General features: G+C 44.9%; 1 protein-coding gene and 1 long non-coding RNA gene across 2 annotated transcripts in view; one reads left to right on the top strand and one right to left on the bottom strand.

Moving 5' to 3' along the window:
• SIRT5 (sirtuin 5) overlaps positions 1-14,865 on the bottom strand; it is a 33,806-nt gene extending 18,941 nt beyond the window's left edge. Inside the window, exons 1-3 of the mRNA XM_037037893.1 lie at positions 14,759-14,865; positions 4,503-4,651; positions 1,446-1,579 (exon numbers count right to left, since the gene is read on the bottom strand). Coding sequence (XP_036893788.1) covers positions 1,446-1,579; positions 4,503-4,617 — 249 coding nt within the window. The 5' untranslated portion in view covers positions 4,618-4,651; positions 14,759-14,865. The remainder of the gene's footprint in view (positions 1-1,445; positions 1,580-4,502; positions 4,652-14,758) is intronic.
• Positions 14,866-14,914: 49 nt separating this feature from the next.
• Positions 14,915-15,752, top strand: LOC118981173 (uncharacterized). Its single transcript, XR_005065285.1, has 3 exons — positions 14,915-15,002; positions 15,442-15,526; positions 15,638-15,752. It is a non-coding gene; the product is annotated as an uncharacterized LOC118981173 (long non-coding RNA).
• The last annotated feature ends 516 nt before the right edge of the window (positions 15,753-16,268 follow it).

The following is a 16,268-nucleotide window of genomic DNA, read 5'->3' as shown; positions in this document are numbered from 1 at the left end:
CCTCCGCGTCTCTAATCCGGGGACTGCTCTCTGCGGCTCCTCTTTCTCGTGGGACGCTGAGGGCCCTCCGCTCTTCCTCCTCCCCTCCTTCATCTCTAAGGTGATGATCCCCATGCCCACATCCCCAGGCCTCACCTGGGGGGCGCTAGAGAAGTGACAATGCATCCTAAATATTTGCCATCCTGAGACTTCATATAGGAAAAAAGGGCAGGTTCATTAATCCATCACGCAATGAGAAATTACCTACTGAATTTGGAAGTCACGTATTGAAGTAATTCTTTATGTTTGTCTTCATTCAACCAGCAAAAATCTGTTAAGCACCTACACTGTTCCAGAGTTCTGGAAGCTGGGGGTGGGACGATGAATACATCAACAATCTCCCCCACCCTCCAAACTCCGGATTTCCTGGGGAAGGGAGAGACTGACTGCAGAGGGACTAATCTGGGGCAGGGAACCTTCTACCCCGGACCTGGTAGTAGCTGCACTGCCTACACTCGTCAAGTCATTGAATTGTCCACTTAAAATTGGTGTGTTTTATTGTATGGNCCCCATGCCCACATCCCCAGGCCTCACCTGGGGGGCGCTAGAGAAGTGACAATGCATCCTAAATATTTGCCATCCTGAGACTTCATATAGGAAAAAAGGGCAGGTTCATTAATCCATCACGCAATGAGAAATTACCTACTGAATTTGGAAGTCACGTATTGAAGTAATTCTTTATGTTTGTCTTCATTCAACCAACAAAAATCTGTTAAGCACCTACACTGTTCCAGAGTTCTGGAAGCTGGGGGTGGGACGATGAATACATCAACAATCTCCCCCACCCTCCAAACTCCGGATTTTCTGGGGAAGGGAGAGACTGACCGCAGAGGTACTAATCTGGGGCAGGGAACCTTCCGCCCCGGACCTGGTGGTAGCTGCACTGCCTACATTCGTCAAGTCATTGAATTGTCCACTTAAAATTGGTGTGTTTTATTGTATGGATAATACACCTCAATAAAAACTCAATTTCTTTAAACTTACATTCTAAGGGCCTTCATATAAAGTTTTTAATATCAAGGTCTAGGCTTTTTTCAACTTCAGTTTTAATGTGGAACATTCACAGAAACTTAAAAAAATTGTAATACTTAATTTCAATATTTATAGCAATGACTCGTGCTAACCAAGGTTTTCTGATTCCACTTTAATTACTAGAAGAAATCTAACTGTTATCTGAATAAATGCAATCTACACATATCTAGAAAGTAAGGGACGTAGCTGCTTTGCTTAAATGTCAGATCTTAATCCCATGGACCTTGTGCTGATGCCAAAATGAACAGGTCAGGGGTCATAAGTTAATTTCAGAATTTGCTCTCTGGGTTTCAGGCATCAGTATATATTCTAAGTCAAACTCTGTTGTGATTTCACTCAGAAGAACTTCTGAATATTCTGGAAACTCTACTAACCTGAGATTGCCACTTTCTCCAATAACCTCCGGCTCCTCTGAAAGTCGGAATCCCACTTTCGGCACTGATGCCAGCCCCTGAAATGACGACTATGTGCTTTGCTTTTGCAAAAAACTTCCGAAAGTCGGCCATATCTAAAGAGAGAATAAAGCTTTATCAGTCCAGTGCATCATATCCAGACATTCATACTCGTAACAATTGCCTGCCGAGGTTTCCCCTGCTGTCCGACAGTAGAGTGCTCCCATGAAACCTCGCATAAAGTGAAGAAGCAACTAGCTCAGGACACACCTTGCTAACAGATGCACACAGCAAATGGAGATACAGCGTATATGCCCACAGACACAGTTCAAAGCTCTGGTGCCAAATGTAGTTCCAGACAAGGAGCTTGGCAGGGCTGCTCTCGCTGCTGCTGGGGGTGGGGTGGGGGCGGGGTGTGCTGTCCTTACAACTCGCTGCAAAATAAATGCTGAATGCTACTTTTGTTTTTCACTTTTTCATAAATGTAAAAATCTTTCAGATTTCTGTTGGTTAGCAAAAACAGATACCGACGTAGGCTTTTCGAAATAGCAAATTGGTATGGAGCAAACTTTTTAAAAGCAGAGAATACCTGTATTATGAAACTTGACCTTACGTGAAACTGGACTTTAAGATACCCAAATAAAATCATTCAGGAACCATGAAGGTGTCACCACGCCCTTGCTGTGTGAATGCACAACATCTTAAGAAGACGCAGGGCCTCAGGCACACAGCACTGGCCGGAATCTCAGCTCTGCCTCCGTCCATGTGCCCGCTGCTCCCCGGGCTTCCTGGGCGATCTGACATGCACATTAGTGCCCTCCCTAGAACAGGGCTGGTATGAAGATTAAAAGAGGCTAATGAATGAGAATGCATCTTCCTTCATGAAAGTAAACAGAAGTTTTTGTGTGTATGAGTGTGTGTGTGGACCATCCTCAGGCCCATTGGACCCCAAGGTGAAGTTTACCTCTGAAACAAATGTCCCATCCCAGACTTGGAAGTGCCACTGTTCCTCTTGGGTGGCAGACTAGGTCAAGGCCCAGCATGTGGCTGAGAGCACCACTGTCTCAGACACTGTGGCTCTACAGCCCCGTGTGAGGGGTAAGTGTGTGCTGTAGCCCCAGCAGGCCAGGTGTAAGCTGTACAGAGCTGAGCATAAACTTCAGGGAGAAGAGAGACCCCCTCAGCCCTCCACTGGAGAAGCCAATGCCAGACCAGCACCGCCTCTGGCTGGCCGGGGCCACCGGAGCACACATCTCTGGGGAGGCCAGCCTGTGCTAAAGCACTGAAAAGTTTAGCAAAAGTGGACACTGAGTTCCACAGCTGATGGAGCAGGCTTGCTGGTCTCCCGCCCTGGAGGCAACGGCAACCAAGGTTAACACCTGGACTGAATGAGCGCACCCTAAGAGATGGAACCAGTGACAGACAGGATGGAGGAAGGGAAGAAAGATAGTGGGGTGGGGGCTCAGGGTTAATGTTAAAGGGAATGTGACTTCATTTTGTCCCCTAAGCTGGTAAAAAGGATCCCATTGGTTTCTCATACCTGTTGGCTCCATCTAAGCATGAGTAGCACTTCCTCACCCTCCCAAGCCCAGAACCACCTGTACGGCCCACACAGGAGAGAGAATTTCAAAAAAAGACTCTATCTCCCCTCCCTTTCCCTTCCTTTCTGACTACTGGGAAGGGTGAATAGAGAGTCAAAGCAGACTCTCGGAAACCAGGAAGCAGAGGCGCCAGCGCCACATTCGTGGAGCTCTCTGGGATGGCCTTTAGGCAGCAGGCTCAAACAATGAAGGTGCTTCAGGCACACTGCTGCCTTTCCGAATAACCAGCCCAACTCCCCGCTGGCCGTTCCAACACTACTCTCATGCCCCTGTCCGAAATAGACGGGAGTGAAAAATAAGGCCCACTTATGCTGTCTAACCCGGAAGATTTCTGAAAAAGAAACCCAGTCTGATCCCTTAAAGAACAAGATGCTAAGTAAGAAAATACACAAATGTTTTTCTAGGAACTAGTGATATGACTCCTGGATTGAAACCCTATAGACATCCTTAAGGGCCTCAGGGTTCACCCACAAAACCTCCTCCTGGTGTTTTCTACCCCAAATGTAAAGTCTGATGAATAGATTCCTAGATCAGACTGACTTCTATTTTAAGGTTCCATTTTAAGCAACTTCTAGAAACAAAGAAGTCAGCTCGGGTTTCATTCTTGGAAAACAGGATTTAAGATACAACAGTGTTAAAACAGTGTGAAATCTTATTTTAAAAAGACATTTCCTAACTGCTAAAGAAAAACACACTAGCATGTTTTGCATTTTCAGACCCAGGTGGCCCACTTTTGGTCAAGCACATGCTCCTGGGAGCCCCACAGCCACCAGCGACCTGTCTGGCCCAGCTGTGGATATCTGGGGGCTGGGCGGCTCAGTGGACTGAGTTCTTCAGGTTCTTTATCATTGCTGAGACTGGGCAAAATGGAAGGAGGCACTACTATAATTCAACATACTCACAGTATTAGGAAGTTATCCAAAAGCTAAAAACGAGGCAAAAGGAGCTCAGCATTTGCAATGCCTCGTTGAAGCATGGTTTAAGAGGCCCACCTAAGGGTCATTTATTACATAAATCTGTTACACTCTATACCCACTATACAGTAAGGGTACATGTTACCTTGTCAGTTTTTGTCCAATAGAGATCAAATTATTTCTGTCCAGTAAAAAGTTTAACCCCATGTGACCCTGGAGGACAACCACCAGCTTGTCTCTCCTGCAGGGAGGGGTTTAGAATACAAATCCTGTGTGAAGGGCTTAAATGCAAATACTCTGGGAGAAGCAACAAAATGCCTTAAATGGACCTACCCTGACTATTAAGAGATCATCTCTGACCTGTCCTGGAAGGGAGACTTGCCTAAGGAGAAAAGGACAGAGTGGCCTTCTCCAAATTCTGGCCCAGCACCCACTTCAATATGAAACATTCCCCTCAAAGTGTAGGAATTTTCAGGTACTTCAAGTTCCACGGGAGATGAGGAGGCAGGCTAAGAAAGACCTACCCGAACTTGGACGAGCCATTGTTAGGCAAATCTTGGTTCCTGAGGCAGCTGGAGATCTCAACCCACAATGCAGTTGGGAGAAGAATCTGCTGGGGACAGTCTGGAGAGGTCCCATCGGGTTTCTTTACAGCACTAATTCTTGAGATGGGCTTTAGAAAAAATCACAAAAACAAACAAAAATCAGAAAATACTTGTATGTCACAAAAATATATACATATATGTAAATAAAAGTAAGAATGCCCTTAAAAATCTTTAGTGTCAGATTTTCATGGTGTTCGGCCTCTAAACCAGCTGTTTTCAATTTGTTCTCAAGAGCCCTTAGGTGCCTGGCACAGTGGCTCCCACGTGTGGTCCGCAGTCCAGCAGCAAAGGCTTCACCTGAGATCCTGCTGGAAACGCAGTCAAGGGCCCCCACCCCGTCCCATGAGTCAGACACTTCGGGGTGGGGCCCCCATGTGTGCCAGGGGATTCTGATGAATGCTGAAGTCGGAAACCGACTGCCTCAGAGGCTTGAGATGGGGTTAGATATGAGAGTTCATTCGAAAAACAGGTTCCCCTGCTTTTAAAAAGGTGTGAAAACCACTGGCCTCTTTCTGGGAGAGTAAATTCTGAGATCAGAATTAAGCAGGAAATATATTTTATCATGACAACAAATAGGACAAAGATGACAATGGAGTTAATGAAATTTGTCTTTTTTTAAAAATCCTCACCCAAGGACATGCTTACTGATTTTAGAGAGGGGAAGGTAAGGAGAGAAACAGTGATGTGAGAGCAAGTCATTGATTGAGTTGCCTTTTGTATGCACCCCGATGAGAGGCAGAACCCCTAACCTAGATATGTACTCTGAGTGGGAACCGAACCTGCAGCCCTTTGGTTTAGGGGACAATGCTCAAACCAACACTGGCCAGGGAAGAAACTTGTGTCTTGAAGCACATTTAGTAAATCTTTATTCCTGAGGAATTTATAAAAGAAAAGGAGACACAGAAAAAAGACACTGTTTGGATCAATGACATCAACTTGGTAATTGGCAGAGCTGACTTCTATCTAGCAGGTCAAATTACCAGAAAAACTCAGGATTAAGTTTGTGGATATAGGAAAAATAGAAAAATAAGGTATTTCCTAAAACTTTACAATTCCTTTGGAGAACAGCCTATCAAAATTACACATGCATGTTCTCTTTGACCTGGCAATCCCCAGTTTGGACATTTTACAACAGTCAGACTTATACACATCCAAAATGACACATCCACGGGGCTGTTCTTCAGACCACTGTGCTTAACAGCAGGAGACTAGAAACAACCTAACTGACCATCTGCAGGGGACGAGTTCAACACACAAGGGCACACTAATAATGTGTGACATGGCTGCTGTGTACAAGAGTGTGTGTGTGAGTCTGCTAGCGTGACATCCTCGGACAGGCAAAACTTCGCGCACAGAGCACCTATCAGTGGTGGCCTGAGCAGGGAAGAGTGAACACACAGAGGGCCCACGAGGGGCTTTCGAGGGAATGGAATTGCTGTGTCTTGAGTATGGTGATAGTTACATGATTGTCAAAAGCCATGGAACTCAACACCAAAAAAGGGTTAATTTTACTGTGTGTAAACTATACAATAGTTTTAAAACAAAAAAAGGTGTATAGGATTTCAGTTCTCAGGATAGAGAGTTCTGGAAATGGGCTACACAACATGAATGGACTTAAACAATATTGAACTGTAACCTTAAAAATGGTAAGGTGGTAAATTTTATGAGTATTTAAAATAACCCAAAAAGCCCTGACTGGTGTGGCTCAGTAGATTGAGTGCAGGCCTCTGAACCAAAGGCTTGCCGGTTCGATTATCAGGCAGGGCACACGCCTGGGTCGCAGGCCAGGTCCNGTTCTCAGGATAGAGAGTTCTGGAAATGGGCTACACAACATGAATGGACTTAAACAATATTGAACTGTAACCTTAAACATGGTAAGGTGGTAAATTTTATGAGTATTTAAAATAACCCAAAAAGCCCTGACTGGTGTGGCTCAGTAGATTGAGTGCAGGCCTCTGAACCAAAGGCTTGCCAGTTCGATTATCAGTCAGGGCACACGCCTGGGTCGCAGGCCAGGTCCCCAGTGTGGGGCGTGTGAGAGGCAACCACACACTGATGTTTCTCTTCCTCTCTTTCTCTTCCCTTCTGTCTAGAAATAAATAAATAAAATCTGTTTTTAAATTTACTTAAGAAAACAAAATAACCCAAATAAACAAGTCTAATTCAATGTCATGTGTTGGTAGATTCGGTATTTATAAGCAGACGGCATGCTGGCTTCATGAGCACTGGAGTGTTGGGATCAGCCGTGCAGGAGACAGTCACAGGTTAAAAACAAATACGTGGAAGATGAGGCTCAAAAACATGTTACTGCCAAGTCAGATTATTTAACGCTGTAGTCATTCCAACGTTCAGATTTTGAATGTTAAAAAAGAAAACAGATAAAGATATTCTCTCTAATCTGATAGAAATCTCCAAAATTTAATGTTGTGGGGGAAGAGTCAGGTGCAAATGGTGTTGCGTGAGAGAGGAGATGTGAGTATATACCGTAGTACTCATTTCCATTTATAATTTTTTTAAAAAATGAAAGTAATCCCAAGAAATTAGTAAAAAAAAAAAAAAAAAGAAGAATTGGGGCCGGGATGGAATGTGAACACAGGAGTGGAAGGAGGACGTTCAGCGTGTGCACCCACAGGCCTTCTGCGCGGTCAAGGCTCTGCAGCGCAGGCCAGGAACGCAGACTGAAGGCAGCTCCAAGGAGAGCTTTGGACGGCCCCAGCAACCGTGCTAGAAACAGGGGCGGGGCTTGTGCTACCTGAGCTTGGGGAGGGTTCGAAGAAGTGAGGCTTTATTCTGCATTAGGCGCTGTCGGGAACCAGGATACCTTGACTGAGTATTTTAGTGAATCTGATCTAAAAGGGGACAGGAGTGAAGTGAGGCTGGAGCTGTGATTAGTCCATAAACAGCAGGTCCTGGTATCAGCCAGGACAAGAGGATGTTTTGTCATTTTTGTGGTTACGACATGTTCTTGTTTTTATCTAGGTTTAGACCTATTATGCAGTTGTCTTATTTTTGTCCCAGTTCACCATGGTCACAGGCTAGCCTTGCCTGATGTTGGTGTTTTGTGAAGTTATTTATGCTCAACACGAGAACACCAAGGCCTTTCAGACAGCGCCAGGCCAAAAACTGGAAGCAAATCAAATATCCATCAATTTATAAATGGGTGAACAAATTGTGTGGTCAATCAATACAATAAAATACTGTTCAGCAGTAAAAAGAACTACTAATATGTAAAACAACATGGATGAATTTTTAAACAATTATGCAAAATTGAATAAATAAATAAATAAAGTATTCTGCAACCTGCAGTGGAAAAATCTAGCAGACTACCTTAACCAAATAGTCAAAGTTAATCCCCCAAAATAAGCATACTAACTTCATGTAACTCTTGCTACGATGCAGTTAAGAACAAAATATCACTTGCGTTTCCCCCCCCCCCAAAATGCATTAGCTTGATTTAATTACAAGAAAACATCAGAAAAACCCCAATGAAGGGGGCATTCTACAGCAAACTGGCTCTTCAAAGAAGTGATCAAGGTTACGAAAGAGAAAGACTGGGGACTCGCCCCAGGTTGGAGACTAAACAGAAGGGACAATCGAATGAATGCCCTGGGAAATCCCAGACTGGATTCAAGGCAGGAAAAGGATCATTACAGGGAGAACTGGCAAAATCTGAAGTCTGCACATTAGCTGATAGTACTGTCCGACTGTAACTGTTCTGGATCCAATCACTGTACTCGAATTACATCAGCTGTTAACTTTGGAGGAAATTGGTCAAGTAGTACATGTAACATTTCTGTAAACCTAAAAATATTTCAAGATAAAGTTTTCTTTAAAAAAAGGAAACCAGAAAAGCATTACGGTAAGTGAAAGAAGCCAGGCCCCAAAAGGCTACACACTGTTTGAGACCACTGACATGACATTATGAAAGGGCAACACTGTAGGTACAGAGATCACAGCTGTGGTTTCCAGGGTCTGGGGGGCGGGGGCAGGGGCGGGGAGGGCCAGGGAACTTTAAAGCAATGAAAAAATTCTGTGTCTTGATTTTGTGGTGATTTTTCAAAACTCATAGAACTTCACAATAAAAAGGGTGAATTTTACACATATACATTGTACTTCAATAAGCCTCACTTAAACACAAGCAGCAAGCATGTCGACACATTTTCTGTCTCTGTCTCTGCTGTAACCAAAACAACTGGGCAAGAAGCTAGCCACACTGCAAAAGAGAAAAATGCTGTGGTGCTGGTTTCCAGAACCCCTCACAGGATGAGCCCCTCTGGCTGCCCAGAGTCACTCCCTCCGAGAACGCAGGTCAGGGCCCAAGGGAGTGCCAGAAAGGGCCCTTGGCTGACAGGGTGGCAGTGGGAGAAGGGGGCAGCCCAGTGGAGCCACTCTGGGGAGCAGCTTATAAGGCTCTAAGGCTGGGAATGCCGGCATTGGCCATGGTGAGTATCACCCTGGTGCTCGATTTGAAGGAAGCGTCGGAGATAATGGCTGGGCATGGTGTTCAACCAGCACGGGCATGAGGAGCTTTTGACAAACTTTAATTTGTTTGGAAATACCAATTATTTGGAATACCTCAGTAATGGATAAGTGAGGTGTTACTATAATTCTGGTTTTTTAATTATGTAAAAATTTAAACGTGTAAAAAGAGAAGTTATTTTCCCATTGCCTAGCTTCAATAATTATCAAGAAAAGGGGTTTTTCCCAGATCCATTTGAGGCTTTAAGACATTGTCACAGATGGTGTTGTTCAACCTGCACATCTTGAGAACTGTGAAGATTAAAGTGCCCAATATTGTCAACCTTTACTAAAACTTCCTTACATGTTGTGTAAATTACTTGTGCTATCATTTTGAGCTTTCTATATTATCTTTACTTATTTCTCTCAAAGATGAAGTTGTGTGGGTCTACTGTTGCTCTCTAATATTTTAATTTGGAGACATCCATTTGATCCTGAAAATTCCTTCGTTCTTCTGTTGATTAAAAAAATTTTTTGAATGGTGATTGATTTTAGGGAAGGGAGAGAGAAAAATATCATTGTGAAAGAGAAACATCAATCAGTTGCCTTACATGTGCGCCCTGACCAAGAATCAAACCCCCGACCTTCTGGTGTATGGAACAGCCCTCCAACCAGCTCCACACCGGCCAGGGCTTCTGTTGGTTTGAAATGTTAGCAAACATGCACATTTATTGTCAAGGAGTTCTGAATAATCTGTCATATTTTTTCTCAGACATGAAAGTGGGATTTTTAAATCATTAACAATTTGAAGTAACTGGGACTTCCAGCCAAGATGGAAGTGTAGGTAGACACACACTGTGCCTACTCACACAACCAAAATAAGGACAACAACAATTTAGAAACAAAATAACAACCAGAACTGAGAGAAAATTGAACTGTACAGTCAGACAGCCAAAGAGATAAAACAGGCACATTCTTCCAGACTGGTAAGCGGGGCAGAGTCGGCAGTCAGACAGAGAGGGGTCGGGGCACAAAAAGCAGTGGCACCAGGCACAAAAGGCACCTTGGGCTCACAAGACAGCAGCAGGCAGACCCTAGGCACGCAGGCAGCAGCTGACAAAACCTAGGCACAGGGTGGCAATGGGCAGACACAGCCAGGTGGTGAAGGTGAAGCCAGGCACTATGCACAAGGCAGCTAACAGGGTGGTCCCACATTTGCACGCAGATAAGCCAGGTGAAACTGTGGAGCGAGATAGACCGAGCAACCCAGGGTCCCGGCGTGTGGAAATAAAGCCTCAAAACACCAATTGACAACACCTGTGGGGTTGAGGCGCAGGGAGAGACTCCCAGCCTCATAGAAGAGTTTGTTAGAGAGACCCACAGGGTCCTAGAACGTACACAAGCCCACCCACCTGGGAACCAGCACCAGAAGGACCTGGTTTGCTCATGGGAAGAGGCAGAGGGGACTGAAATCTGAGAGAGAGTGGAACAAACGCCATTTCTTCTTCTATGACCCCGCCCCCAGTCACAATCCAGCAACTGGACTGACCCACCCCGGTGAACACTTAAGCTTCCGCCCCTCATATGTAACAGGTGCAAATAGACCAAAACATTATGGCTCAAGCAGAATAACAACTCAAAGCCCCAGAGCCAATACTTCTAAGTGACAAAGAGATAGACAACCTATCAGATGCACAATTCAAAACAGTGGTTATTAGGATGCTCACAGAACTGGTTGATTTTAGTTGCAAATCAGATGAAAAAATGAAGGCTATGCTAAGTGAAATGAAGCAAAATGCACAGGAAATCAATAGTGATGGGAAGGAAACTGGGACTCAAATCAATGGAGTGGACCAGAAGGAAGAAACAACCAAACAAAAAAGAATGAAGAAACAAGAATTCAAAAAAACTAGGAGAGGCTTAGGAACCTCCATAATATCTATAAATGTTCGAACATCCAAATTATAAGCATACCAGAAGGGGAAGAGGAAGAGCAACAAGTGGAAAACTTATTTGAACTAATAATGAAGGAGAACTTCCCCAATCTGGCAAAAGAAATAGACTTCCAAGAAGTCCAGGAAGCTCAGAGAGTCCCAAAGAAGTTGGACCCAAGAAGGAACACACCAAGGCACATCATCATTACATTAGCCAAGATGAAAATGAAGGAGACAATTCTAGAAGCAGCAAGAGATAAGGGGACAGTCACCTACAAAGGAGTTCCCATCAGACTGTCAGCTGATTTCTCAAAAGAGACCTTACAGGCAAAAAGGGGCTGGAAAGAAGTATTCCAAGTCATGAAAGCCAAAGACCTACATCCAAGACTGCTCTATCCAGCAAAGCTTTCATTTAGAATGGAAGGGCAGATAAAGTGCTTCTCAGATAAGGTCAAGTTCAAGAAGTTCATCATCACCAAGCCCTTATTATATGAAATGTTAAAGGAACTTATCTAAGAAAAAGAAGATAAAAAACATGTATAATAAAATGACAGCAAACTCACAATTACTAACAACCACACCTAAAACAAAAACAGAAACAAACAAGCAAACAACTAGAACAGGAGCAGAACCACAGAAATGGAGATCACAAAGAGGGTTAGCAACAGGGGAGTGGGAGGAGGAGAGAGGGGGAAGAGGCGCAGAGAATAAGTAGCATAGATGGTAGGTAGAAAATAGACGGGAGGGGGAGGCAAGAGTAATGTGGAAAATGTAGAAGCTAAAGAATTTATGACACACGGACATGAACTAAAGGGGAGGAATGTGGGTGGGAGGGGTGTGCAGGGTGGAGGGGAATGAAGTGGGGGAAATGGGACAACTGTAATAGCATAATCAATAAAATTTACTTAACAATGTGAAAAAAAGAATTTGAAACAACTTAAAGATTTAAAATCCAGTCAGCAGAGGTGTGGATGAAAAATGGGAATCTAGGAATGTAACCTCACAGGGCGAGCTGACCATACATTCCTACTGGGACAGGTCACGGTGGAGGTTACCAGCAAGCAGGTAACTTTTTCATACACGGTTCATCTTTGCCTTAAACAAGCCCTGCCCACTGTTTTTGTGCATCTAGGCTAACACACCTCTGAAGTAAGCACATAATCACCCTCTAGTGATCACATAATCTTGTTCGTTTAATTTTCCTTATCTCCCTCCTTAATTTCAATGTATAAAAGAAACTGCAAAACTTGTTCTCCAGAGCACAAGAGCTTGCTTTCTGGCAGTGTTGTCAGTTTGGGCTCACTACAAATATCACTAGAGGTTCGGAGGCTCTTATGTAGATAGAGGAAGCCACATACAGCAGTTGACTACGCTGCTCTACATAGAGCTCTTCTACGTGAGGATCTAAAAGACTGGTCCTCTGCTCCATAGCTGTGAAATGAAGGCAAAACTTCATTCTATTCTGAACGTGTGTTGAATCTGTCGCCAGTTATAAAGAGTGGTCAAATATTTGAGAATATCAAGGAATTTTTAATTGTAGAATTGACAAGATTAGAACATGTATTTTCTGGGTAAAATGCTACTCATTTTTCATCTAAGTTTTTCTACTCAACTGTTTTTATTCTTAAGTAATGTTTCAACTTTTCCGAAAATCACTAGTTTCTAGATGTTTTGCCTGGGGAATGCAATCAACAAGTAGTTTGTAGAAAGAGAGACTTAGTACTTGTGTGAATTATAATGTCTAATGATACATATATTTTATGTATAACATGAATGCATACGCACTCATGGATTGCATAACTTTAAAATACTTTCTAAAGGTGTATTTTTTTTACATTTCAAATCTATCACACTGATTTGTTATTAGTGAAATCTAAGTATTCTATGTTTATCTGATGAATGAATGAATCAGTGAGAAAATTTGGGTCTCCTGGATTACAAAAATCTATTCTGATGCCTGTTCTTTAAGTCAACGTTATACTTTTTAAAAAAAATGAATGTAGGAATTGTTTTGCTAGATTTTCCATTAATTTACAAGATGTTCTGCAAGTGGCTCAGTAAAAGCAAAGAATGAAAACAAAATATTCACAGCGTTTTTGGTTGGTGCCACCTGAAATTTATTTCCAAGATCGGAAATACTCAGAACATAAGGCTATTTTAAAGATGCAAGAACAAAGTATTTATTAGAAGGGCTGCCTGTGTTCGAACATCTATCTGCTTTCCTACGAGAGTCCAGTGGGCAGTGTTCTACCTTCCACACGCTTACAACCCTATCCAAGTGTAAAAGCAAGATTTGGGAAGAAAAGGGAAAGATAGCAGGGCAATGGGAAACTCAGGTTGTCTGATCCAGAAAACCTCACGGGTGAAAACTGCCCTGGGTGAAACCAATTATTCTGCCTTGTTTGTACCTTCAGGGAGGGAAGACAAACCCCAGGGGAGAACACAAACTCATTCATCAAACCAATCATTGGAAGCTTTGGGGGCAGAAGAGGTTCCCAAGCCCTGACATTACTCTGAGTCAATGGCAGTCCCCTCTTTAATCAGCCTTTCTTTGAAACCTGAAACTCATCTACGGAATCAGAAAAAAGGAAAAATGTACGTTCTCCGAAAAAAAGGGGGCAACCTACTAATGCTGAAAAATATAATAAATGAATATAATAAATGAAAGGTTATACGGGGAATGCAAGAAAGATTTTTTACAAAAAAAATTAAAGTACATGATAAGTACTGCAAAGGAACTCCAAAACCTTACACAGGCATTCAATAAATACTTTTGCACACCTACAAGCTAAATTAATGCAATGTACCAGTCCTTGGCTACCAACACTGGCATCAGACTCATGCCTCTCTCTCCTTTACCACCTACCTGCTCTTGTCCAAGGTCACCGTCTACCTCCACCTTGTTCCTACCCACCTGATCACCTCTCCTCTCCAGAAGTAAGGAAACTCTTGCTTCTCCTGACTTTCAGAAGAGACCCCCGCCTGTTTCCCACCCAGTTCTTTGATGCCCCATCCTCTCCTCCCAGGGGTCCAGACAGCCTTTCCCCTCCACTGTCCAGAGGACGGCTCCCACTCACACAGCCAACCTAAGCTCCGAAGCTTTCTCCAGACCTTCAACCCACAAAGCCTTTAGGGAATCACCCTCCTGGGACCTGGCTTCTCCTTTCTCTCACATCTCATTGCCAACAATGCCAGGCTGGTCACAGACCTCACAGCTGCAGCTTTAAACTACGTCTCTAATCTGACCCCTCTTCCCACGCCCACAGCCACCACCCTAACCCCAAGACACCATCATCTGCCACCCCGGATGCAGCAGTGACCAGCGGGACTCTACGCAAAGGGCTCGGGGCTTCCCCTTCACAGCAGCCCACCAGGCCCACCTGCTCCGACCGCGTTACTTTCCAGCCTTGTTTCCTACTCCCTCCCTCCCCTTGGGCCGCAGCGGCCCCAGTGCTGGGCCGGAGGACACTGGGCCTCGGGTATCCGCAGGTGGGGATGCCGGGCCGGAGGAGGCCCCTAGGGTCCTCCCACAGTGGCCAGGCCCGCCCCAAACCCCCCAACCCCCCCAACCCCCTAAGCCCCCAACTTCTCAAATCCCCACTGCTCCAACCCCCGCCAACGTGTGCAGGCCTGGAACGCGGCGTGAAAATAAACTAGGCAGCGCATGCGCGCTCTGTCCCCGCCCTGGGTCTGCAGCCCCGTGGCCGCGTGGGTCCGCCAGGGTCCCTCCTGGGCGGGAGCTGGGGAGAAGCTGCCAAGACCCCAGCCGAGGGGGAGACACACCTGCAGGAAGCGGCGACTGGGACGTCAGCGCCCCAAGCATTGGGACGGTCGAGGGGGCAGCCGGGCAGGGCGGAGCGACTTAGCTCCCCGGGCTGCAGCGGCCCCTGCCGGAGGCCAGACGTGGCCGGGCTCCGGAACGGAGGGAGCCTTTCCCTGGTCTTGTTCCTTAACTTTTGTTTCTGTGCTTTTTTTCTCTCTTCGGAAGATGGCGGGTTGTTGGGGGCTGGCCTTTGGCTGAGCTCAGGTAGGTCGTGAATTACTGCCTACTCTTTTTCTTAGCCTGCAGCCGGAGCTCACAAATCAGGACAGAACGTTTCATATGTTGGGGCTTTCCCTGAAATGTCACTTTTCCAGTGACGGTCAATTTGGTTCCCAGTCCAGTTCACCAAACCTGAGTGCTGGTGCTGAGATCCTTACCCACGTGTCCGAGGGAAATCGTTTCAGGGCCTCTAGGATTCGGTGACCCATATCTGATTTCCTTTAAAAGCAGGCATCTTCGTTTTTCTTTAATTCGGGCTTATCTCCAGCACTACTTTTCATAGGATGTAATTAATTGTTTGGGAGGCATGCCGTTGGTGCAAAGAAATGTTACGTTAACATTTGTTCTCCCAATCAAACTTCAACCACTTCCCACAGTTTGGGTGAAGATTGAGCCCACTTTGGAACTCCTCTTGCCCTTGTAGGTTGTACTGGCCCCTCAGGAGCTTATGGAGTCCAAGAAAATTGAAGGAGGACGTCACATCTGGCTGCCAATTCCCCCGCTGAAGTGTATGTGGAATTTACTTTGTGCCAGACAGCTCTAGGAACATCACATGTATTAACCAAATTAAATTTTCCCCACCACTTGATAAAACAGATTTTATTATCTGCATTTTACAGCTGGGGAAACAGGCCTATGGCAGTCTAATAACCGCCTGGGGCAGAAAAGCTGTTGAAATGTAGAGCTGAGGTTTGAACCTGACTGGCCAGCACATTACTGCCTCTCATTAAACTACTGTATTGTTGTTCCAGTGCCTTTTGTGTTTATGATTAAGGATTAGCCATCAAGTGTTAATCCTTTCCTTCATTCAGATATTGGGGGGCAGGGAGTGGGGGAGGCCCAGTGCCCTCACTGCAATCCTCCATGGTCCAAAAGGCCAGTATGTAGCCCTCTGTAACCACCTACAAGTTGGGCTACCTCCGTGGCACTGCATTCCAACAGGGCTCAGGAGCCCACCAACCGCAGCTACCCACCATACCACCCTTCAGCCCCTTCCTTTCTTCCAGGCTTGAAGATCTAAGTCTTCCTCACACGTGTCAGGCTGCAACCTCTTAAAGCATTAGTCTCCATTCTTTCCATCTTGCAAGCAAGTCCAGCTTAATTTTTTGGTGTCCTTGTCCTTCCAAAACAAAAGCTGTTTTCTTTTTCTGGAATGTTTTTTCCTATTCCTTCCATAATAACTTTTCCTGTCCTTCCATTCTCAGTTCAATTGTCACTTTCTCAAGGACGGCTTCTGTGACCCTAGCCTCC

Source organism: Sturnira hondurensis, unplaced genomic scaffold, assembly GCF_014824575.4.
Source record: "Sturnira hondurensis isolate 20B ecotype Veracruz unplaced genomic scaffold, ASM1482457v3 Scaffold0023817, whole genome shotgun sequence".
Lineage (NCBI taxonomy): Eukaryota > Metazoa > Chordata > Mammalia > Chiroptera > Phyllostomidae > Sturnira > Sturnira hondurensis.
This window is presented reverse-complemented; position numbering and strand designations above follow the sequence as displayed.